This window comes from Kryptolebias marmoratus, linkage group LG23 (genome assembly GCF_001649575.2).
Source record: "Kryptolebias marmoratus isolate JLee-2015 linkage group LG23, ASM164957v2, whole genome shotgun sequence".
NCBI classification, from domain to species: domain Eukaryota; kingdom Metazoa; phylum Chordata; class Actinopteri; order Cyprinodontiformes; family Rivulidae; genus Kryptolebias; species Kryptolebias marmoratus.
This window is the reverse complement of record NC_051452.1, coordinates 8,348,645-8,374,196: the sequence shown is the minus strand read 5'-3', so window position 1 is coordinate 8,374,196 and position 25,552 is coordinate 8,348,645. Positions and strand designations below refer to the sequence as shown.

The 25,552-nt window shown below is 53.7% G+C and overlaps 1 protein-coding gene across 1 annotated transcript in view; it reads right to left on the bottom strand.

Annotated features, from left to right (window-relative positions):
- The window catches only part of LOC108242191 (unc-80 homolog, NALCN channel complex subunit), a 62,259-nt gene that overhangs the window by 35,457 nt on the left and 1,250 nt on the right, over positions 1–25,552 (bottom strand). The window contains exons 4-15 of the mRNA XM_037973778.1: positions 23,993–24,324; positions 23,634–23,757; positions 23,480–23,544; positions 7,383–7,525; positions 4,514–4,787; positions 2,869–3,003; positions 2,575–2,791; positions 1,298–1,438; positions 954–1,222; positions 523–864; positions 308–439; positions 2–149 (exon numbers count right to left, since the gene is read on the bottom strand). Of these exons, the coding sequence (XP_037829706.1) occupies positions 2–149; positions 308–439; positions 523–864; positions 954–1,222; positions 1,298–1,438; positions 2,575–2,791; positions 2,869–3,003; positions 4,514–4,787; positions 7,383–7,525; positions 23,480–23,544; positions 23,634–23,757; positions 23,993–24,324 (2,322 nt within the window). The remainder of the gene's footprint in view (position 1; positions 150–307; positions 440–522; positions 865–953; positions 1,223–1,297; positions 1,439–2,574; positions 2,792–2,868; positions 3,004–4,513; positions 4,788–7,382; positions 7,526–23,479; positions 23,545–23,633; positions 23,758–23,992; positions 24,325–25,552) is intronic.

Genomic DNA, 25,552 nt, shown 5'->3' with positions numbered 1-25,552 from the left:
CTGTCAGTGATGGGCTCCATGCAGAAGCCCAGCAGTGCGTGCAGGAAGTCCACGATGTTATTGAGGGAGTCTTTGTTGACATACTCGCGCATCGTTTGGCGAAACTGCACCTTGTCCAGCTTGTACAGGTTGGTCAGGCAGTTCTGAGCCTGAAAGCAAAGGCGGATAAAAAAACAAAACAAGTCTAGCAGAGCTGTAAATGTTTGCTTTCTTTGCTTCAGAATAAAACCGGGGAGTGATGATGTGCTTTATCTTGCAGGATGAGGTTTGTGAAGACGTGCAGAGGATTTAGGTCGAAGAGACTGACCTGCATCCTGAGGCGATCTCCTGACAGCCCCCGGTGGCCCTCACCGCAACCGTAAGCGCAGCCCAGAGACTTGACGATCTTTATCAGCATGGTTAGAGCCAGGCGGTGGGTGCTGAAGCCGGAGCCGTCGTCCTGCTTTCGAAAACAAGCCGTTTAGAAACCATCCAGGCCTGCAGTTTTAATAACAAGCCAATAAAATACAATTTAAAACCCACCGTTTTGTCACTATCCTTGTTATTCTTCACATCATCCTTGCTCCCTTGCCCACTTCCTCCACCACTTCCACTCCCCCCTCCTCCTCCTCCCCCTCCTCCATCTCCCCCTCCGCCGGCTCCTGGAATGGGCCCGCCCCCCTGAGCGCCTCCTCCGAGGCCCTGGCCGGCGGGGTCTTTGGCCCGCGCCTCCTGGTTCTCCTTGTTGTCGGGCTTGGACAGCTTCTTGCCCATGCCGGGCACCACGCCAAGCTGCAGCAGGCAATCGATGATGTTGAGCGCCACGTCGCAGATCCTGGAGCTGATGTCGTGGCTGAAGACGGCGTAAAGAGCCCGCAGGACGGCCTGGTTTTCGAAAAGGGCGAGGGCATCTTTATAACAAAACCCCTAATTCTTAAAAAGACCAGCACAAGACACCATTATTCATCACTCACTGTGAGATCCAACATGCCGTTTTTCAGCACAAAGTTATTGGTCCCCTCGATGTTCTCCCCCTCCTCCAGGCAGGAGTAGTTGATGCAGGAGTCGGTGAGGCTGCGCGGCAGGTTGGCGCAGGCCAGCGGCTCCACGGGGATCTCCGGCGCAGCCACGGGGCTGCAGAGCCTCTTCATGTGCTCGGTGAAGAAGTCGGCGTAGCCCACGTTGAAGGACGCCACGGTTGTGTTGAACGCCGCCATGGTGATGGTGGAGATCTGAGAGCGAACTTGGAAGCGCAGAGAAGGAGACGTTAGTTGTCGCCGGAGTGAAACCTGAGCCGTACCTTCAGCCGGTTCCTCACCTTCCTTCACCGTGTTGTCGCTGTGGCTGTTGGAGTGGTCGGGCATGTCCCGGAGCAGGGAATGATGGGAGTGGGAGTGTTTGGCGCTCAGGCTGTCTGCGTCTGCGGCCGTGTCTGTGCTGCCCCTGCGTGTGAACCTACCTGGAAATTATTGTGAAATGCAGCCTGAATAAGTGCAAACAAAAGTGAAATTAGATCAGATTTGAGTGACAGAAAGAAGGCTTGTTGGTGTCCTAACGTGGATCCAAAAATGAAATAAACCTCCCTGCGGCTGTCGATCTCAGAGCTCTTTTTTTGAAATTGTGAAGTAAAAATACCATTACATTAATGGCGAGCCGGACAGGAGGGCTGCTGTCTGTTGGAACAATACATAAACTAATCCAAGGTGACCCTAACTTAAACTCAATCGGCTGTATTCTTTAACGAAAACACATCTGCACACGTTAGTGGTTTTATTTCTAAGTCATTGCCTCACGCCCGTGTTTGAACACGGCTGGTAGCGAAGATATTTCGGAACCATCGGAGCATCTACGTGTTTCCAGTCCCCTACAGGGACTCAAACTCAACTGGGCTGCCGTTCGACGGGGATCGTTCCCGTGGCGAGCCGGGAGCGCCGTCAAACAAAACGTCCGCCTTCTTAAGAACATCCATTTCAAAGATTTACTGCCGTGTTCGTTGGTGCTTTCCGAACGGCTTCGGCTCGTATGTGCACACGTTTGCGTCGTCTGTGCAAATATAAACCACCAGACCTGCCACAGCATTAAAAAAATAATAATAATAATAAATCAGAGACGCCAAAAATAACCAACAAAAACTGGGAACAGTCTTCAAGAAAGCAGAGTTGACGGTTTACATATTATCAGGAATAATACTCTCTCTCGTCCATCTCATCTAATAATATCTGTACATCTGTTTTACTCCAGTATAAATAACATCATCAGCAAGCATCCAGGGAAACTGATCTTTTATCATTTAAAGCTACATCCAGACAGAGGGGATCATTTGAGCAGCATTTATAGAAAACAGTTTGGTAAAAATGAGCAAAGGGCTCGTGGAAATAACGCTCAACAAAGTCACTGGATAATAATAATAATAACACAAAATGTTTCTGCGCCTTGAGCAACTTCTAACCACACTCCTCCGTGCGAGCTCATCAGAAACACTCGTTAATGAAGTGACCTAATTCACTAACTGACAGCCTCTGACTCAGACTCTGACTGGAGGGGAAGCAACACTTCCACCCCTGCTGTTCTTATTATAAATGCCGTGCCGCCCACCCATGATGGTGGCCTGCCAGCCACCACGGTCCAAAGCCCGCCGCTCGTCCCCGAGGCCCGAGAAGCTCCCGAAGGAGAAGGTGCTGCGGGTAGGCGAGACGTCCAGGTGGTCCTCGTGCATCAGGAAAGGCACGCCCATGCGTCGCTGGCGCTTCTTTCCCGTGTGGTGAAAGGGGATGGAGCTCTTCCTCTCGCGGTCCTCGCGCCGGTTCTTAAACTGAAACACAACAGGAGGACGTCAGTGCAACATTTGACCTTTTATTTATTATTATTTTCCACGGTGAGGACGCAGACCTTCTTGAAGATGTTCATGCCCAGGTCAGAGGACAGGTCGGGGACCGCCTGGCGCCGCAGGTTCGTCAGGGACACCTTTGCAAATGTCTCTGTGCTCAGAGACTTTCCCTCTTCGTTGCACTTCAGGCTCATGTCCTGCAGAACGCAGCAGAGGACACAAACAGTCCAATCAGCACGGACATCCTGAAGGATATGTGACAAACAACCAATTAACCCTCAGGGGTCACTTTGACCCAGCAGGAGGGCGAAATAAATACTGTTTTAATTAAATGGAGTTAAGAAATTAGACTATTTTCCATTATTTTTGACAGGACTGCCAAAAAACACTGGTTTTCTTCAGACAATCATCGTTCTGTGTGTTTTCTTAAAGTTCCGCCATCGTCCTCTTGTCCAAAGCAGATCCCTCACTGAAAGTATACAAAGCCTGCATCTCACCGGGGCGCGAACATTGGCGAACAAACCGGGAGACGGCGAGACAAATTGTCTCTCCAAGGAGCCGCGGGTGTCCTCCCGAACCCTCCTTGGTTCAGTTCGGGCGGAGATGAGCAACAAGATAACGTGCACTGCCTGGAGCTGTCGAAAAAAAAAACAAACGGCGGCACAAAATGCTCGGCTTGATGGCGCCGAACGCTGCGTCTGAAAATTCACCTATTTTTAGTCGCAGCAGTGAGATTAAAACTGAAGTCCAGTCTCAACCTTTACTATCTGAACTTCTAGACGGCCGTCGAGACGTATTTTTCCATCTTCCATCTTCCATCGAATTTCCGGCCCAAATTTAGGCAAGAATTTATTCACTCCGTGTCGTTCATTTGACTCCTTTTTCTGACCTCTGATCTTCAGGTTTTCTTGTTCGACCTGTTTTCTTGGTCTAAATTTGTTTTACAACCTTCCCAGATCCACGCTTTAGACCAGAGGTCCCCAACCCCTGGTCCGTGGGCCATTTGGTACCAGGCTGCGCAGAAATAATAATTAACTTACAGTATTTCTGTTTTATTTTTTTGTTTTTTTAATTTTTGGAGTCTGAACGACATTTATTTTGAAAAATAACTAGATTCTCTCCACTCCATCCTTCTATGACTCACTCTTGATGCTTATCTAGGTCACGTGACACGTTCCCCGCTAAAAACAAACCCACAAGCTGCAAAATGAGTAAAAAACAAACATCTGGAAGCCCGATGGGACCGTCTGGTTACTGAGAAACAGGCATAGGGCTTCCACTGACTCAGCGTTATGGTGAGTTGTATTCTTTGTGCACTTTAGATTTGTGGGGTCTCTTATTTTGAAGGGCTTGTTTAAACACAGAGAGCATTAGCATTTTTTTTGTTGTATTTATCCGCCACACCTTTAAAGGCCAGTCCGTGAAAATACAGTCTGACAATGAACCGGTCCGCAGAGCTAAAAAGGTTGGGGACCGCTGCTTTAGACACACTGGCATCGAAACGTTTCATCTCTAATGACAGCTTCACCGTTTGACGTGTTCGTAGAGACTAAACGAGGGGAAACGGCTCCTTCAGGTCTGCAGGACTCTTCAGAAACTGAACACTCTTTTCCTCCTGGTTTGGTTTTATATTCCACAAAATGAGACGGCCAACTTGAACGTCCTGCGGTGGTTTTAGCGAAGGAAGTTAAACCCCTCCCCTTTTACCTGAGTCTTGTGAGTGTTGACCAGCGATGGCGTCGCGGCCACCATGGAGCTGCTCCGCGGGCGCGGCAGCGGCGTGACCAGGGGCTCCGGGTTGCGTTCGGGCCTCTCCTCCAGGATCTGCCTCAGGCGCTGCAGGTAGTACATCAGCGCCCAGTGCACGCCCTCCTCCGTCCAGTGCGGCTGCAGCAGGCAGCGCAGCACCGCCACGTCGAAGTACGTGGCGTACCGCGCCCGCTGGGCCAGGGACACCGGCAGGCCGGCGGGGGCTGAGATCCTGGAACAGAGGTGGGTCCTGAGATTATAACAAGTCGTTTAAACATCCTCTTTAAAAACATAAAATCAGTCTACTGAGTAACTGGAACTGCGTGTGTCAAACTCTGGCTTCATTTTATTTACTAATGGAGATTTATTCTTCCTTTTCAAAGATGAAACACATTCAGTTCAGGCTGATTATTAAGCTAAAGAAGACTCTTTGTTTTGCTCAGGTGACTTGGTTAGAGTTAAAAAGGATCCACCTCCATGAAAGGCTGAGCTTTTAGGGATCAAAAATGAAGAAATTAGCTGTATTTTTCAACAAATGAAATATAAAACAGCAGATATTTAAAAAAATATTTAAAAATTCTTCAAGTGCTTCTCAGATTTTGGACTAAAAGTCGCTCACGGACAGTTTAAACATTGCTCAAGTTTGACCGTTTCGTTTGTTGCCTTCTGTCTTTTTGCGTTTCTGTCGCTCATGTCATCGCTCGCACGTTTGTTAGCGAAATATTTTGCGGCTTTTATTGAAACTCGCCGAAGGTAATCACCGGAGGAACGCCTGCAACTGATTCACCGACAGTCGGGTTTACAGATTCCGGTGTGGTAGTAGCTGAGAGTCATCCTCCTGACATACCCTGAGGGCTATCAGGTTGTGTAAGATTTCTGATTTCAATTTGACGGGGTCAAAGGTCAAGGTCACAGCTGACCTCGTGCTCCAACTCTGCAGCAGAGTAACGTAGGAGCGTCAAACTGCACAGCTGGACGCCTCGAGGGTCACAGATGATGCCTGCTTATTTCAGGGTTCAAGGGGTCAAAGGTCACAGGTAACCCCTTGGTTAAAAGCTTGTCTCTGCTCCTATATGTGACCCTTTAGTTTCCGGTTGTTTGTCTGTCAGCAAAGATCGGGTAAAAACTAAAGAACAGATCTGGACGAAATGTTCAGGAAATGTTGGGGCTGAAACAAAAAACAGTGGATTAAATTCTGGTTCTGATCCAGATTATGATCCGGATCACACAGTTTTATATATATGTATATGTATATGTATCCCTGAATTAACGCTGTTTGTGATTAAATTAACAGCGAAGGACAGCTGTCAACAGAAATTGCACATACGAACAATCTGGCTGCTCGGAACTAAATATATTTCAGCTGAAATTAAAAACAGCGCCATCATGTCCCAGTTTGTCCTGCTTTATCGGCCTTGTCGCCAACTCCCACCACAATGGCTGATTAATAATGTATCAAAGGAGGACGGTGAACAAGGGCAGAGCCCCCCACTCCCCTCGGCATCATCGGGAGAGCAGCAGGAACACGGGGAGCCTCAGCCTACGTGAGTCCACTATAAATAAGCTGAATGAAGGTCAGGGCTCGGCGTGCTGCATAGCGGACAGCGCGATCCGCGAGGAAACATATTGAAACCGTAAGTGGGGGAGTCAAAGACGGAGGGGGGTGTTTAATCTTGCCTTGGCCGTAACGAGCGGTCGATATCTACATGAATCAGTCTGAGGGGGGGTGGCTGGATCGCGTTTCTCTGCCTACTGCTGTTGTGTCACGTTGCCAAGGAGACCGAGTGACGACAGCCGCCCCAGGCCACCAGAGAGGCTCCGACTCCACGCGGGAGGAGAGAGACGAGAGAGAGAGAGGCGGATGCAGCAGCCGGTGGTCGCCATGGAAACTGCCTCAGCATCAGCAGTGCTCCGAGGTGTGCGGATTGCGGCGCCGCGGGACGAGGCGCGCCGCATTAATCACCTCGCGTCCGTAAAAGACTGTAACCAGGCAGGCGGAGGGGCAGATTAAAAATATCAGCCTGAGCAAACGGGGCGAGCGAAACGCTTCGATTAAAAGAGAAATCTGCCGCATTCCAACAACTTCAAATTGAGCCGCGCTCTCCGCTCGGCTCCCCCATCCCTGCCCAGCCCTGCAGTTTGAAACTCCCAGAAGAAAGCAGCTAATCTGTGCGTGCTGCAGAAAAACAGACGGGATCAACCTTCGCCCCTTCATGGATTACCATGTGACGTATGACAGCACCGAGGGAGGGTTTAAGCTCGCTTTTATTCTCGAACAGAATCAGTTCAGATAAAAGATGAAATCCTGATTTTTCCCAACTTCACTACTCCTTTAAACCAACTAAAGCGACAGACGCTGATACATTGACAGCTGATTGAAACGGCGCTTCATTTCCCTTAAAATGTGACCTTTAAAGAGATGAATAATCCTCGAATTATAGTCACGTTTCAAACGGTTTGAGCCGAGCTTCTCCATCAGCCGTTCGGTTTATTGAAAGAACGTTATTATTACAAAGTCTGACGTTCGCGGGGCGGTACGCGGGTTCTGGTCGAGCTCGGGCAGAACAAGCTGAGGCGTTACAGCTTGAAGCAACACTTCGCACAGAAAAACGGGGCAACCGCTCGGAAGCTTAGCGCCTCTGACACGAGGCCGCCGCGGGGCCAAATGTTCAGCCGCCAACCGGCTCCATTTCACTGAGAGCAACTGAAAAAATAAACACCTCGAATGAATCCCTGCTTGGTTATTTTGTTGTTTCAGACTAAAAAAGGCTTGTTGTTGTCAAGCTTCAGGGTACAGATCTAAAGAAGTCTCAGAAACACGCCTCACTTTTTCTTGGAGGGGCCTTTGGTCGGTGGGGGTTGTTGGGACGTGCCGCCTTTATCAACAGAGTTTCCACGGCGACAGCTCTGCTCGCCAGCTGCAGGAGAGGAGGAGTCTGATTGGGCGGCTTCGCAAACCACCTGGAAGCCCTGTAGGTCGGAGAGGGACAGACATCAGAGGAGACAGAGACAGAGAGACACGTCCTGTTGGTTAAAGATTCTGAGAACGGAGCGGGGTTTCTGTCCACAGCCGACTACAACCAACTACAACCAACTACAGCTGTCTACAGCCGACCACAACCAACCACAGCTGTCTACAGCCGACTACAACCAACTACAACCAACTACAGCCGACCACAGCTGACCACAACCAACCACAGCTGTCTACAGCCGACTACAGCCGACCACAGCTGTCTACAGCCGACTACAGCCGACCACAGCTGTCTACAGCCGACCACAGCTGTCTACAGCCGACTACAGCCAACCACAGCTGTCTACAGCCGACTACAACCAACTACAACCAACTACAGCCGACCACAGCTGACCACAACCAACCACAGCTGTCTACAGCCGACTACAGCCGACCACAGCTGTCTACAGCCGACTACAGCCGACCACAGCTGTCTACAGCCGACCACAGCTGTCTACAGCCGACTACAGCCAACCACAGCTGTCTACAGCCGACTACAACCAACTACAACCAACTACAGCCGACCACAGCTGACCACAACCAACCACAGCTGTCTACAGCCGACTACAGCCGACCACAGCTGTCTACAGCCGACTACAGCCGACCACAGCTGTCTACAGCCGACCACAGCTGTCTACAGCCGACTACAGCCAACCACAGCTGTCTACAGCCGACTACAACCAACTACAACCAACTACAGCCGACCACAGCTGACCACAACCAACCACAGCTGTCTACAGCCGACTACAGCCGACCACAGCTGTCTACAGCCGACTACAGCCGACCACAGCTGTCTACAGCCGACCACAGCTGTCTACAGCCGACTACAGCCAACCACAGCTGTCTACAGCCGACTACAACCAACTACAACCAACTACAGCCGACCACAGCTGACCACAACCAACCACAGCTGTCTACAGCCGACTACAGCCGACCACAGCTGTCTACAGCCGACTACAGCCGACCACAGCTGTCTACAGCCGACCACAGCTGTCTACAGCCGACTACAGCCAACCACAGCTGTCTACAGCCGACTACAACCAACTACAACCAACTACAGCCGACCACAGCTGACCACAACCAACCACAGCTGTCTACAGCCGACTACAGCCGACCACAGCTGTCTACAGCCGACTACAGCCGACCACAGCTGTCTACAGCCGACCACAGCTGTCTACAGCCGACTACAGCCAACCACAGCTGTCTACAGCCGACTACAACCAACTACAACCAACTACAGCCGACCACAGCTGACCACAACCAACCACAGCTGTCTACAGCCGACTACAGCCGACCACAGCTGTCTACAGCCGACTACAGCCGACCACAGCTGTCTACAGCCGACCACAGCTGTCTACAGCCGACTACAGCCAACCACAGCTGTCTACAGCCGACTACAACCAACTACAACCAACTACAGCCGACCACAGCTGACCACAACCAACCACAGCTGTCTACAGCCGACTACAGCCGACCACAGCTGTCTACAGCCGACTACAGCCGACCACAGCTGTCTACAGCCGACCACAGCTGTCTACAGCCGACTACAGCCAACCACAGCTGTCTACAGCCGACTACAACCAACTACAACCAACTACAGCCGACCACAGCTGACCACAACCAACCACAGCTGTCTACAGCCGACTACAGCCGACCACAGCTGTCTACAGCCGACTACAGCCGACCACAGCTGTCTACAGCCGACCACAGCTGTCTACAGCCGACTACAGCCAACCACAGCTGTCTACAGCCGACTACAACCAACTACAACCAACTACAGCCGACCACAGCTGACCACAACCAACCACAGCTGTCTACAGCCGACTACAGCCGACCACAGCTGTCTACAGCCGACTACAGCCGACCACAGCTGTCTACAGCCGACCACAGCTGTCTACAGCCGACTACAGCCAACCACAGCTGTCTACAGCCGACTACAACCAACTACAACCAACTACAGCCGACCACAGCTGACCACAACCAACCACAGCTGTCTACAGCCGACTACAGCCGACCACAGCTGTCTACAGCCGACTACAGCCGACCACAGCTGTCTACAGCCGACCACAGCTGTCTACAGCCGACTACAGCCAACCACAGCTGTCTACAGCCGACTACAACCAACTACAACCAACTACAGCCGACCACAGCTGACCACAACCAACCACAGCTGTCTACAGCCGACTACAGCCGACCACAGCTGTCTACAGCCGACTACAGCCGACCACAGCTGTCTACAGCCGACCACAGCTGTCTACAGCCGACTACAGCCAACCACAGCTGTCTACAGCCGACTACAACCAACTACAACCAACTACAGCCGACCACAGCTGACCACAACCAACCACAGCTGTCTACAGCCGACTACAGCCGACCACAGCTGTCTACAGCCGACTACAGCCGACCACAGCTGTCTACAGCCGACCACAGCTGTCTACAGCCGACTACAGCCAACCACAGCTGTCTACAGCCGACTACAACCAACTACAACCAACTACAGCCGACCACAGCTGACCACAACCAACCACAGCTGTCTACAGCCGACTACAGCCGACCACAGCTGTCTACAGCCGACTACAGCCGACCACAGCTGTCTACAGCCGACCACAGCTGTCTACAGCCGACTACAGCCAACCACAGCTGTCTACAGCCGACTACAACCAACTACAACCAACTACAGCCGACCACAGCTGACCACAACCAACCACAGCTGTCTACAGCCGACTACAGCCGACCACAGCTGTCTACAGCCGACTACAGCCGACCACAGCTGTCTACAGCCGACCACAGCTGTCTACAGCCGACTACAGCCAACCACAGCTGTCTACAGCCGACTACAACCAACTACAACCAACTACAGCCGACCACAGCTGACCACAACCAACCACAGCTGTCTACAGCCGACTACAGCCGACCACAGCTGTCTACAGCCGACTACAGCCGACCACAGCTGTCTACAGCCGACCACAGCTGTCTACAGCCGACTACAGCCAACCACAGCTGTCTACAGCCGACTACAACCAACTACAACCAACTACAGCCGACCACAGCTGACCACAACCAACCACAGCTGTCTACAGCCGACTACAGCCGACCACAGCTGTCTACAGCCGACTACAGCCGACCACAGCTGTCTACAGCCGACCACAGCTGTCTACAGCCGACTACAGCCAACCACAGCTGTCTACAGCCGACTACAACCAACTACAACCAACTACAGCCGACCACAGCTGACCACAACCAACCACAGCTGTCTACAGCCGACTACAGCCGACCACAGCTGTCTACAGCCGACTACAGCCGACCACAGCTGTCTACAGCCGACCACAGCTGTCTACAGCCGACTACAGCCAACCACAGCTGTCTACAGCCGACTACAACCAACTACAACCAACTACAGCCGACCACAGCTGACCACAACCAACCACAGCTGTCTACAGCCGACTACAGCCGACCACAGCTGTCTACAGCCGACTACAGCCGACCACAGCTGTCTACAGCCGACCACAGCTGTCTACAGCCGACTACAGCCAACCACAGCTGTCTACAGCCGACTACAACCAACTACAACCAACTACAGCCGACCACAGCTGACCACAACCAACCACAGCTGTCTACAGCCGACTACAGCCGACCACAGCTGTCTACAGCCGACTACAGCCGACCACAGCTGTCTACAGCCGACCACAGCTGTCTACAGCCGACTACAGCCAACCACAGCTGTCTACAGCCGACTACAACCAACTACAACCAACTACAGCCGACCACAGCTGACCACAACCAACCACAGCTGTCTACAGCCGACTACAGCCGACCACAGCTGTCTACAGCCGACTACAGCCGACCACAGCTGTCTACAGCCGACCACAGCTGTCTACAGCCGACTACAGCCAACCACAGCTGTCTACAGCCGACTACAACCAACTACAACCAACTACAGCCGACCACAGCTGACCACAACCAACCACAGCTGTCTACAGCCGACTACAGCCGACCACAGCTGTCTACAGCCGACTACAGCCGACCACAGCTGTCTACAGCCGACCACAGCTGTCTACAGCCGACTACAGCCAACCACAGCTGTCTACAGCCGACTACAACCAACTACAACCAACTACAGCCGACCACAGCTGACCACAACCAACCACAGCTGTCTACAGCCGACTACAGCCGACCACAGCTGTCTACAGCCGACTACAGCCGACCACAGCTGTCTACAGCCGACCACAGCTGTCTACAGCCGACTACAGCCAACCACAGCTGTCTACAGCCGACTACAACCAACTACAACCAACTACAGCCGACCACAGCTGACCACAACCAACCACAGCTGTCTACAGCCGACTACAGCCGACCACAGCTGTCTACAGCCGACTACAGCCGACCACAGCTGTCTACAGCCGACCACAGCTGTCTACAGCCGACTACAGCCAACCACAGCTGTCTACAGCCGACTACAACCAACTACAACCAACTACAGCCGACCACAGCTGACCACAACCAACCACAGCTGTCTACAGCCGACTACAGCCGACCACAGCTGTCTACAGCCGACTACAGCCGACCACAGCTGTCTACAGCCGACCACAGCTGTCTACAGCCGACTACAGCCAACCACAGCTGTCTACAGCCGACTACAACCAACTACAACCAACTACAGCCGACCACAGCTGACCACAACCAACCACAGCTGTCTACAGCCGACTACAGCCGACCACAGCTGTCTACAGCCGACTACAGCCGACCACAGCTGTCTACAGCCGACCACAGCTGTCTACAGCCGACTACAGCCAACCACAGCTGTCTACAGCCGACTACAACCAACTACAACCAACTACAGCCGACCACAGCTGACCACAACCAACCACAGCTGTCTACAGCCGACTACAGCCGACCACAGCTGTCTACAGCCGACTACAGCCGACCACAGCTGTCTACAGCCGACCACAGCTGTCTACAGCCGACTACAGCCAACCACAGCTGTCTACAGCCGACTACAACCAACTACAACCAACTACAGCCGACCACAGCTGACCACAACCAACCACAGCTGTCTACAGCCGACTACAGCCGACCACAGCTGTCTACAGCCGACTACAGCCGACCACAGCTGTCTACAGCCGACCACAGCTGTCTACAGCCGACTACAGCCAACCACAGCTGTCTACAGCCGACTACAACCAACTACAACCAACTACAGCCGACCACAGCTGACCACAACCAACCACAGCTGTCTACAGCCGACTACAGCCGACCACAGCTGTCTACAGCCGACTACAGCCGACCACAGCTGTCTACAGCCGACCACAGCTGTCTACAGCCGACTACAGCCAACCACAGCTGTCTACAGCCGACTACAACCAACTACAACCAACTACAGCCGACCACAGCTGACCACAACCAACCACAGCTGTCTACAGCCGACTACAGCCGACCACAGCTGTCTACAGCCGACTACAGCCGACCACAGCTGTCTACAGCCGACCACAGCTGTCTACAGCCGACTACAGCCAACCACAGCTGTCTACAGCCGACTACAACCAACTACAACCAACTACAGCCGACCACAGCTGACCACAACCAACCACAGCTGTCTACAGCCGACTACAGCCGACCACAGCTGTCTACAGCCGACTACAGCCGACCACAGCTGTCTACAGCCGACCACAGCTGTCTACAGCCGACTACAGCCAACCACAGCTGTCTACAGCCGACTACAACCAACTACAACCAACTACAGCCGACCACAGCTGACCACAACCAACCACAGCTGTCTACAGCCGACTACAGCCGACCACAGCTGTCTACAGCCGACTACAGCCGACCACAGCTGTCTACAGCCGACCACAGCTGTCTACAGCCGACTACAGCCAACCACAGCTGTCTACAGCCGACTACAACCAACTACAACCAACTACAGCCGACCACAGCTGACCACAACCAACCACAGCTGTCTACAGCCGACTACAGCCGACCACAGCTGTCTACAGCCGACTACAGCCGACCACAGCTGTCTACAGCCGACCACAGCTGTCTACAGCCGACTACAGCCAACCACAGCTGTCTACAGCCGACTACAACCAACTACAACCAACTACAGCCGACCACAGCTGACCACAACCAACCACAGCTGTCTACAGCCGACTACAGCCGACCACAGCTGTCTACAGCCGACTACAGCCGACCACAGCTGTCTACAGCCGACCACAGCTGTCTACAGCCGACTACAGCCAACCACAGCTGTCTACAGCCGACTACAACCAACTACAACCAACTACAGCCGACCACAGCTGACCACAACCAACCACAGCTGTCTACAGCCGACTACAGCCGACCACAGCTGTCTACAGCCGACTACAGCCGACCACAGCTGTCTACAGCCGACCACAGCTGTCTACAGCCGACTACAGCCAACCACAGCTGTCTACAGCCGACTACAACCAACTACAACCAACTACAGCCGACCACAGCTGACCACAACCAACCACAGCTGTCTACAGCCGACTACAGCCGACCACAGCTGTCTACAGCCGACTACAGCCGACCACAGCTGTCTACAGCCGACCACAGCTGTCTACAGCCGACTACAGCCAACCACAGCTGTCTACAGCCGACTACAACCAACTACAACCAACTACAGCCGACCACAGCTGACCACAACCAACCACAGCTGTCTACAGCCGACTACAGCCGACCACAGCTGTCTACAGCCGACTACAGCCGACCACAGCTGTCTACAGCCGACCACAGCTGTCTACAGCCGACTACAGCCAACCACAGCTGTCTACAGCCGACTACAACCAACTACAACCAACTACAGCCGACCACAGCTGACCACAACCAACCACAGCTGTCTACAGCCGACTACAGCCGACCACAGCTGTCTACAGCCGACTACAGCCGACCACAGCTGTCTACAGCCGACCACAGCTGTCTACAGCCGACTACAGCCAACCACAGCTGTCTACAGCCGACTACAACCAACTACAACCAACTACAGCCGACCACAGCTGACCACAACCAACCACAGCTGTCTACAGCCGACTACAGCCGACCACAGCTGTCTACAGCCGACTACAGCCGACCACAGCTGTCTACAGCCGACCACAGCTGTCTACAGCCGACTACAGCCAACCACAGCTGTCTACAGCCGACTACAACCAACTACAACCAACTACAGCCGACCACAGCTGACCACAACCAACCACAGCTGTCTACAGCCGACTACAGCCGACCACAGCTGTCTACAGCCGACTACAGCCGACCACAGCTGTCTACAGCCGACCACAGCTGTCTACAGCCGACTACAGCCAACCACAGCTGTCTACAGCCGACTACAACCAACTACAACCAACTACAGCCGACCACAGCTGACCACAACCAACCACAGCTGTCTACAGCCGACTACAGCCGACCACAGCTGTCTACAGCCGACTACAGCCGACCACAGCTGTCTACAGCCGACCACAGCTGTCTACAGCCGACTACAGCCAACCACAGCTGTCTACAGCCGACTACAACCAACTACAACCAACTACAGCCGACCACAGCTGACCACAACCAACCACAGCTGTCTACAGCCGACTACAGCCGACCACAGCTGTCTACAGCCGACTACAGCCGACCACAGCTGTCTACAGCCGACCACAGCTGTCTACAGCCGACTACAGCCAACCACAGCTGTCTACAGCCGACTACAACCAACTACAACCAACTACAGCCGACCACAGCTGACCACAACCAACCACAGCTGTCTACAGCCGACTACAGCCGACCACAGCTGTCTACAGCCGACTACAGCCGACCACAGCTGTCTACAGCCGACCACAGCTGTCTACAGCCGACTACAGCCAACCACAGCTGTCTACAGCCGACTACAACCAACTACAACCAACTACAGCCGACCACAGCTGACCACAACCAACCACAGCTGTCTACAGCCGACTACAGCCGACCACAGCTGTCTACAGCCGACTACAGCCGACCACAGCTGTCTACAGCCGACCACAGCTGTCTACAGCCGACTACAGCCAACCACAGCTGTCTACAGCCGACTACAACCAACTACAACCAACTACAGCCGACCACAGCTGACCACAACCAACCACAGCTGTCTACAGCCGACTACAGCCGACCACAGCTGTCTACAGCCGACTACAGCCGACCACAGCTGTCTACAGCCGACCACAGCTGTCTACAGCCGACTACAGCCAACCACAGCTGTCTACAGCCGACTACAACCAACTACAACCAACTACAGCCGACCACAGCTGACCACAACCAACCACAGCTGTCTACAGCCGACTACAGCCGACCACAGCTGTCTACAGCCGACTACAGCCGACCACAGCTGTCTACAGCCGACCACAGCTGTCTACAGCCGACTACAGCCAACCACAGCTGTCTACAGCCGACTACAACCAACTACAACCAACTACAGCCGACCACAGCTGACCACAACCAACCACAGCTGTCTACAGCCGACTACAGCCGACCACAGCTGTCTACAGCCGACTACAGCCGACCACAGCTGTCTACAGCCGACCACAGCTGTCTACAGCCGACTACAGCCAACCACAGCTGTCTACAGCCGACTACAACCAACTACAACCAACTACAGCCGACCACAGCTGACCACAACCAACCACAGCTGTCTACAGCCGACTACAGCCGACCACAGCTGTCTACAGCCGACTACAGCCGACCACAGCTGTCTACAGCCGACCACAGCTGTCTACAGCCGACTACAGCCAACCACAGCTGTCTACAGCCGACTACAACCAACTACAACCAACTACAGCCGACCACAGCTGACCACAACCAACCACAGCTGTCTACAGCCGACTACAGCCGACCACAGCTGTCTACAGCCGACTACAGCCGACCACAGCTGTCTACAGCCGACCACAGCTGTCTACAGCCGACTACAGCCAACCACAGCTGTCTACAGCCGACTACAACCAACTACAACCAACTACAGCCGACCACAGCTGACCACAACCAACCACAGCTGTCTACAGCCGACTACAGCCGACCACAGCTGTCTACAGCCGACTACAGCCGACCACAGCTGTCTACAGCCGACCACAGCTGTCTACAGCCGACTACAGCCAACCACAGCTGTCTACAGCCGACTACAACCAACTACAACCAACTACAGCCGACCACAGCTGACCACAACCAACCACAGCTGTCTACAGCCGACTACAGCCGACCACAGCTGTCTACAGCCGACTACAGCCGACCACAGCTGTCTACAGCCGACCACAGCTGTCTACAGCCGACTACAGCCAACCACAGCTGTCTACAGCCGACTACAACCAACTACAACCAACTACAGCCGACCACAGCTGACCACAACCAACCACAGCTGTCTACAGCCGACTACAGCCGACCACAGCTGTCTACAGCCGACTACAGCCGACCACAGCTGTCTACAGCCGACCACAGCTGTCTACAGCCGACTACAGCCAACCACAGCTGTCTACAGCCGACTACAACCAACTACAACCAACTACAGCCGACCACAGCTGACCACAACCAACCACAGCTGTCTACAGCCGACTACAGCCGACCACAGCTGTCTACAGCCGACTACAGCCGACCACAGCTGTCTACAGCCGACCACAGCTGTCTACAGCCGACTACAGCCAACCACAGCTGTCTACAGCCGACTACAACCAACTACAACCAACTACAGCCGACCACAGCTGACCACAACCAACCACAGCTGTCTACAGCCGACTACAGCCGACCACAGCTGTCTACAGCCGACTACAGCCGACCACAGCTGTCTACAGCCGACCACAGCTGTCTACAGCCGACTACAGCCAACCACAGCTGTCTACAGCCGACTACAACCAACTACAACCAACTACAGCCGACCACAGCTGACCACAACCAACCACAGCTGTCTACAGCCGACTACAGCCGACCACAGCTGTCTACAGCCGACTACAGCCGACCACAGCTGTCTACAGCCGACCACAGCTGTCTACAGCCGACTACAGCCAACCACAGCTGTCTACAGCCGACTACAACCAACTACAACCAACTACAGCCGACCACAGCTGACCACAACCAACCACAGCTGTCTACAGCCGACTACAGCCGACCACAGCTGTCTACAGCCGACTACAGCCGACCACAGCTGTCTACAGCCGACCACAGCTGTCTACAGCCGACTACAGCCAACCACAGCTGTCTACAGCCGACTACAACCAACTACAACCAACTACAGCCGACCACAGCTGACCACAACCAACCACAGCTGTCTACAGCCGACTACAGCCGACCACAGCTGTCTACAGCCGACTACAGCCGACCACAGCTGTCTACAGCCGACCACAGCTGTCTACAGCCGACTACAGCCAACCACAGCTGTCTACAGCCGACTACAACCAACTACAACCAACTACAGCCGACCACAGCTGACCACAACCAACCACAGCTGTCTACAGCCGACTACAGCCGACCACAGCTGTCTACAGCCGACTACAGCCGACCACAGCTGTCTACAGCCGACCACAGCTGTCTACAGCCGACTACAGCCAACCACAGCTGTCTACAGCCGACTACAACCAACTACAACCAACTACAGCCGACCACAGCTGACCACAACCAACCACAGCTGTCTACAGCCGACTACAGCCGACCACAGCTGTCTACAGCCGACTACAGCCGACCACAGCTGTCTACAGCCGACCACAGCTGTCTACAGCCGACTACAGCCAACCACAGCTGTCTACAGCCGACTACAACCAACTACAACCAACTACAGCCGACCACAGCTGACCACAACCAACCACAGCTGTCTACAGCCGACTACAGCCGACCACAGCTGTCTACAGCCGACTACAGCCGACCACAGCTGTCTACAGCCGACCACAGCTGTCTACAGCCGACTACAGCCAACCACAGCTGTCTACAGCCGACTACAACCAACTACAACCAACTACAGCCGACCACAGCTGACCACAACCAACCACAGCTGTCTACAGCCGACTACAGCCGACCACAGCTGTCTACAGCCGACTACAGCCGACCACAGCTGTCTACAGCCGACCACAGCTGTCTACAGCCGACTACAGCCAACCACAGCTGTCTACAGCCGACTACAACCAACTACAACCAACTACAGCCGACCACAGCTGACCACAACCAACCACAGCTGTCTACAGCCGACTACAGCCGACCACAGCTGTCTACAGCCGACTACAGCCGACCACAGCTGTCTACAGCCGACCACAGCTGTCTACAGCCGACTACAGCCAACCACAGCTGTCTACAGCCGACTACAACCAACTACAACCAACTACAGCCGACCACAGCTGACCACAACCAACCACAGCTGTCTACAGCCGACTACAGCCGACCACAGCTGTCTACAGCCGACTACAGCCGACCACAGCTGTCTACAGCCGACCACAGCTGTCTACAGCCGACTACAGCCAACCACAGCTGTCTACAGCCGACTACAACCAACTACAACCAACTACAGCCGACCACAGCTGACCACAACCAACCACAGCTGTCTACAGCCGACTACAGCCGACCACAGCTGTCTACAGCCGACTACAGCCGACCACAGCTGTCTACAGCCGACCACAGCTGTCTACAGCCGACTACAGCCAACCACAGCTGTCTACAGCCGACTACAACCAACTACAACCAACTACAGCCGACCACAGCTGACCACAACCAACCACAGCTGTCTACAGCCGACTACAGCCGACCACAGCTGTCTACAGCCGACTACAGCCGACCACAGCTGTCTACAGCCGACCACAGCTGTCTACAGCCGACTACAGCCAACCACAGCTGTCTACAGCCGACTACAACCAACTACAACCAACTACAGCCGACCACAGCTGACCACAACCAACCACAGCTGTCTACAGCCGACTACAGCCGACCACAGCTGTCTACAGCCGACTACAGCCGACCACAGCTGTCTACAGCCGACCACAGCTGTCTACAGCCGACTACAGCCAACCACAGCTGTCTACAGCCGACTACAACCAACTACAACCAACTACAGCCGACCACAGCTGACCACAACCAACCACAGCTGTCTACAGCCGACTACAGCCGACCACAGCTGTCTACAGCCGACTACAGCCGACCACAGCTGTCTACAGCCGACCACAGCTGTCTACAGCCGACTACAGCCAACCACAGCTGTCTACAGCCGACTACAACCAACTACAACCAACTACAGCCGACCACAGCTGACCACAACCAACCACAGCTGTCTACAGCCGACTACAGCCGACCACAGCTGTCTACAGCCGACTACAGCCGACCACAGCTGTCTACAGCCGACCACAGCTGTCTACAGCCGACTACAGCCAACCACAGCTGTCTACAGCCGACTACAACCAACTACAACCAACTACAGCCGACCACAGCTGACCACAACCAACCACAGCTGTCTACAGCCGACTACAGCCGACCACAGCTGTCTACAGCCGACTACAGCCGACCACAGCTGTCTACAGCCGACCACAGCTGTCTACAGCCGACTACAGCCAACCACAGCTGTCTACAGCCGACTACAACCAACTACAACCAACTACAGCCGACCACAGCTGACCACAACCAACCACAGCTGTCTACAGCCGACTACAGCCGACCACAGCTGTCTACAGCCGACTACAGCCGACCACAGCTGTCTACAGCCGACCACAGCTGTCTACAGCCGACTACAGCCAACCACAGCTGTCTACAGCCGACTACAACCAACTACAACCAACTACAGCCGACCACAGCTGACCACAACCAACCACAGCTGTCTACAGCCGACTACAGCCGACCACAGCTGTCTACAGCCGACTACAGCCGACCACAGCTGTCTACAGCCGACCACAGCTGTCTACAGCCGACTACAGCCAACCACAGCTGTCTACAGCCGACTACAACCAACTACAACCAACTACAGCCGACCACAGCTGACCACAACCAACCACAGCTGTCTACAGCCGACTACAGCCGACCACAGCTGTCTACAGCCGACTACAGCCGACCACAGCTGTCTACAGCCGACCACAGCTGTCTACAGCCGACTACAGCCAACCACAGCTGTCTACAGCCGACTACAACCAACTACAACCAACTACAGCCGACCACAGCTGACCACAACCAACCACAGCTGTCTACAGCCGACTACAGCCGACCACAGCTGTCTACAGCCGACTACAGCCGACCACAGCTGTCTACAGCCGACCACAGCTGTCTACAGCCGACTACAGCCAACCACAGCTGTCTACAGCCGACTACAACCAACTACAACCAACTACAGCCGACCACAGCTGACCACAACCAACCACAGCTGTCTACAGCCGACTACAGCCGACCACAGCTGTCTACAGCCGACTACAGCCGACCACAGCTGTCTACAGCCGACCACAGCTGTCTACAGCCGACTACAGCCAACCACAGCTGTCTACAGCCGACTACAACCAACTACAACCAACTACAGCCGACCACAGCTGACCACAACCAACCACAGCTGTCTACAGCCGACTACAGCCGACCACAGCTGTCTACAGCCGACTACAGCCGACCACAGCTGTCTACAGCCGACCACAGCTGTCTACAGCCGACTACAGCCAACCACAGCTGTCTACAGCCGACTACAACCAACTACAACCAACTACAGCCGACCACAGCTGACCACAACCAACCACAGCTGTCTACAGCCGACTACAGCCGACCACAGCTGTCTACAGCCGACTACAGCCGACCACAGCTGTCTACAGCCGACCACAGCTGTCTACAGCCGACTACAGCCAACCACAGCTGTCTACAGCCGACTACAACCAACTACAACCAACTACAGCCGACCACAGCTGACCACAACCAACCACAGCTGTCTACAGCCGACTACAGCCGACCACAGCTGTCTACAGCCGACTACAGCCGACCACAGCTGTCTACAGCCGACCACAGCTGTCTACAGCCGACTACAGCCAACCACAGCTGTCTACAGCCGACTACAACCAACTACAACCAACTACAGCCGACCACAGCTGACCACAACCAACCACAGCTGTCTACAGCCGACTACAGCCGACCACAGCTGTCTACAGCCGACTACAGCCGACCACAGCTGTCTACAGCCGACCACAGCTGTCTACAGCCGACTACAGCCAACCACAGCTGTCTACAGCCGACTACAACCAACTACAACCAACTACAGCCGACCACAGCTGACCACAACCAACCACAGCTGTCTACAGCCGACTACAGCCGACCACAGCTGTCTACAGCCGACTACAGCCGACCACAGCTGTCTACAGCCGACCACAGCTGTCTACAGCCGACTACAGCCAACCACAGCTGTCTACAGCCGACTACAACCAACTACAACCAACTACAGCCGACCACAGCTGACCACAACCAACCACAGCTGTCTACAGCCGACTACAGCCGACCACAGCTGTCTACAGCCGACTACAGCCGACCACAGCTGTCTACAGCCGACCACAGCTGTCTACAGCCGACTACAGCCAACCACAGCTGTCTACAGCCGACTACAACCAACTACAACCAACTACAGCCGACCACAGCTGACCACAACCAACCACAGCTGTCTACAGCCGACTACAGCCGACCACAGCTGTCTACAGCCGACTACAGCCGACCACAGCTGTCTACAGCCGACCACAGCTGTCTACAGCCGACTACAGCCAACCACAGCTGTCTACAGCCGACTACAACCAACTACAACCAACTACAGCCGACCACAGCTGACCACAACCAACCACAGCTGTCTACAGCCGACTACAGCCGACCACAGCTGTCTACAGCCGACTACAGCCGACCACAGCTGTCTACAGCCGACCACAGCTGTCTACAGCCGACTACAGCCAACCACAGCTGTCTACAGCCGACTACAACCAACTACAACCAACTACAGCCGACCACAGCTGACCACAACCAACCACAGCTGTCTACAGCCGACTACAGCCGACCACAGCTGTCTACAGCCGACTACAGCCGACCACAGCTGTCTACAGCCGACCACAGCTGTCTACAGCCGACTACAGCCAACCACAGCTGTCTACAGCCGACTACAACCAACTACAACCAACTACAGCCGACCACAGCTGACCACAACCAACCACAGCTGTCTACAGCCGACTACAGCCGACCACAGCTGTCTACAGCCGACTACAGCCGACCACAGCTGTCTACAGCCGACCACAGCTGTCTACAGCCGACTACAGCCAACCACAGCTGTCTACAGCCGACCACAGCTGACTACAGCTGACCACAGGCGACCACAGCTGACTACAGCTGACCAAAACCGACCACAGCCGACCACAGCTGACTACAGCCGACCACAGGTGACCACAGCCAACTACAACCGACCACAGGCGACCACAACCAACTAAAACCAACAACAGCTGACAACAGCAGACTACACCTGACCACAGGCGACCAAAACCGATCACAGGTGACCACAGCTGACTACAGCCGACCAAAACCGACCACAGGCGACCACAGCAGACTACAGCCGACCACAGGCGACCGCAGCCGACTACAGCCGACCACAGCCGACTACACCCGACCGCAGCCGACTGCAGCCGACCACAGCTGACTTCAGCTGACTGTGCTCACAGCTAAAATGCATCAGCACCCAGACCACAGAGGGAGCGCCTCAGACTGCTGCTAAAACAAATCAACACAGGAAACAAAATCAGGCCAGAGAAACAGCTTTTACTGTGAAAACACGTAGCTACAAGTAGAATAACGGTGGCTAAATGCTAAAAGTGGCAGAATGGTAGCTAAAAAATAAAAGCAGCAAAACATGAGCTAAAAGCTAAAGTGGGAGTGGTTAGTTTGACTGTGCAGAAAAACTAAACATGGAGACAACGGTGTGAATGCTGACTCGGCAGAGACTCTCTCACCAGGGGACTTGGGTTGCCAGATCCACAGGGGCTGCACTGGTTGTTGACCAGGGAGTTCCTCTTTGCTGTCGGGACGTGGAGAAGATTATTTCAGCCACAAAGACACAAAAAAACGGGGATTTCAAAGTAAAAGCAGAGGGCGAGTTTGTTTCACCTGTCACAATGTTTCGGACCGGTTTGATGAGGGCGGTAAAGACAGGGATGTCGGGCTGCCGGTGCTCCCACATCGGCTGCCATATCACCAAGCCGCTGGCCAGTCTGAAGGTCAGGTCCGACTCCTACAGAAAAACACCGTCTCGTCACACACAGAGTACTTTACAGGTTCCAAACGTGGTTCTCAGAGTTGCGAGACGACCGTTTTATGTTCGGACACACAGATCAATAAGCAGAGGTTAGTGTGAGGACGGATCAATACTTTAAAATGAAGCTAAATGTAACCGTTAAACTCTCAGCGTGTGCTTAAAAAGGCAGCGGGGATGAATCCCCCGAGCCGGACCCCGAGCCGGTGCGGACCTTAATGCGATGGATGAGCGGCGCGAACAGGAAGACGAACAGCTCCACCGTGGCCATGCTCTTCTGGAACAGCTTGGTCCGGGCGTGCTCGTCGTCCTCCGGCGGGGAGCCGCTGCGCCGCGGCCCCGGCCCCGACCCCACCGGGCCCGGCGCTCCCGGGGACGAGCCCTGGTTCCCCACAGGCTGGAGGAAGGAGCTGCTGCCGCTGCCGCCCCGCGACCACTGCTGGCCCGTGATGGGCTCGTGGTTGCACTCCTGGGCGGCGTCCAGCAGCATCCAGTGCAGCGTGTGGAGCAGCTTGGTCTCAGCCACACCAAGCTTGTCCTGGTGTCCTGTCGGGGGTCAAAGGTTAAAGGACGATGAGTAGGCGGCATGGAGACCAGATTTATTACCCTCCTTATGAGCTTTAGATTAAAACAGAATTAAAATAAAGAGATTTTAAGGGTATTACTGTCAGAGGAAGAAGCTGCTGTCTTATTCATAAATATGTGAACTTTAGTTTTCTGTAACTACTTCTGCACACTTTGAGCAAGCATCAAAACGTTCAGCTCATTCAGCTGATAGCTAAACTTTATTTACAAATAATGTCCCCACAGAAAGACGAAGATCTCTTCAGTTTCTTTGAAACGCGTTCTATCTCTGTTTGCTTCTGCTTCTTTTGGCATTTAGCTGCTGTTTTCCTATGTTTAGATTTTCGCTTTTAGTACTTTTGGCTTTCGGCTAGTGTTTTGTTGTTAAACTTTTACCCAAATATCACTTCCTTTAGCTCGTGTCCTTCTCATTTTAACTAGCTCTCTGCTCCTTCTAGGTAGTTTTTGCTTTTTTAGCTACTGTTCTGCTTCTTTTAGCTAGTCCTCTGATCGTTTTAGCTACTTTTTGCTGCTTTAACCTAATTTTTTTGCTTCTATTTTGTTAGGCGTTTGCTTCTTATAGCAACTGTTTTACCCCTTTTTAGCTAATGCTCTCCTTTTAGGTAATTGTTGCTTTTTTAACTAGTATTCAGCTTCTTTTAGCTAGTTCCCTGCTCATTTTAGCTACTTTCTGCTTCTTTAAGCTAGTGCTCTGTTCATTTTAGCTATATTTTTGCTTCTTTAAGCTAGTGTTTTGTTCCTTTTAGCTACTTTCTGCTTCTTTAAGCTCGGTTCTACCATCGGCTCTGAGGGCAGCAGAGAACTCTGCAGAACGTGAAGGAACTCTGACGGATTGTGTGAACGTTCTGAGGTCTGTTAGCAAAATATCTCATGAACAAAGACAGAAACCGGCCACTCAAGATGGTCGCCGCAGCTAATCGACTTCAGCAAACACAAAAACAGCTGTAGCTCCGTCAAACTTGCAGATATTGAGCTATAATGTGGCGTGGCAGTAGCTGAGAGTCATCCTCACCACCTGGTGTGGGCAACACACGGCCAGCGGGCCTAAAACGGCCCTCGGACAATCTCAATCCGGCCCCTTAAACATTCTTTAATGAAAAACCTGCATTTTTATCAATGAAACTTATAGGAATCTAAATTTAACATCCTGAAACCCATTTTCCCACAAGAACCAGTTTACTGAAAGTAT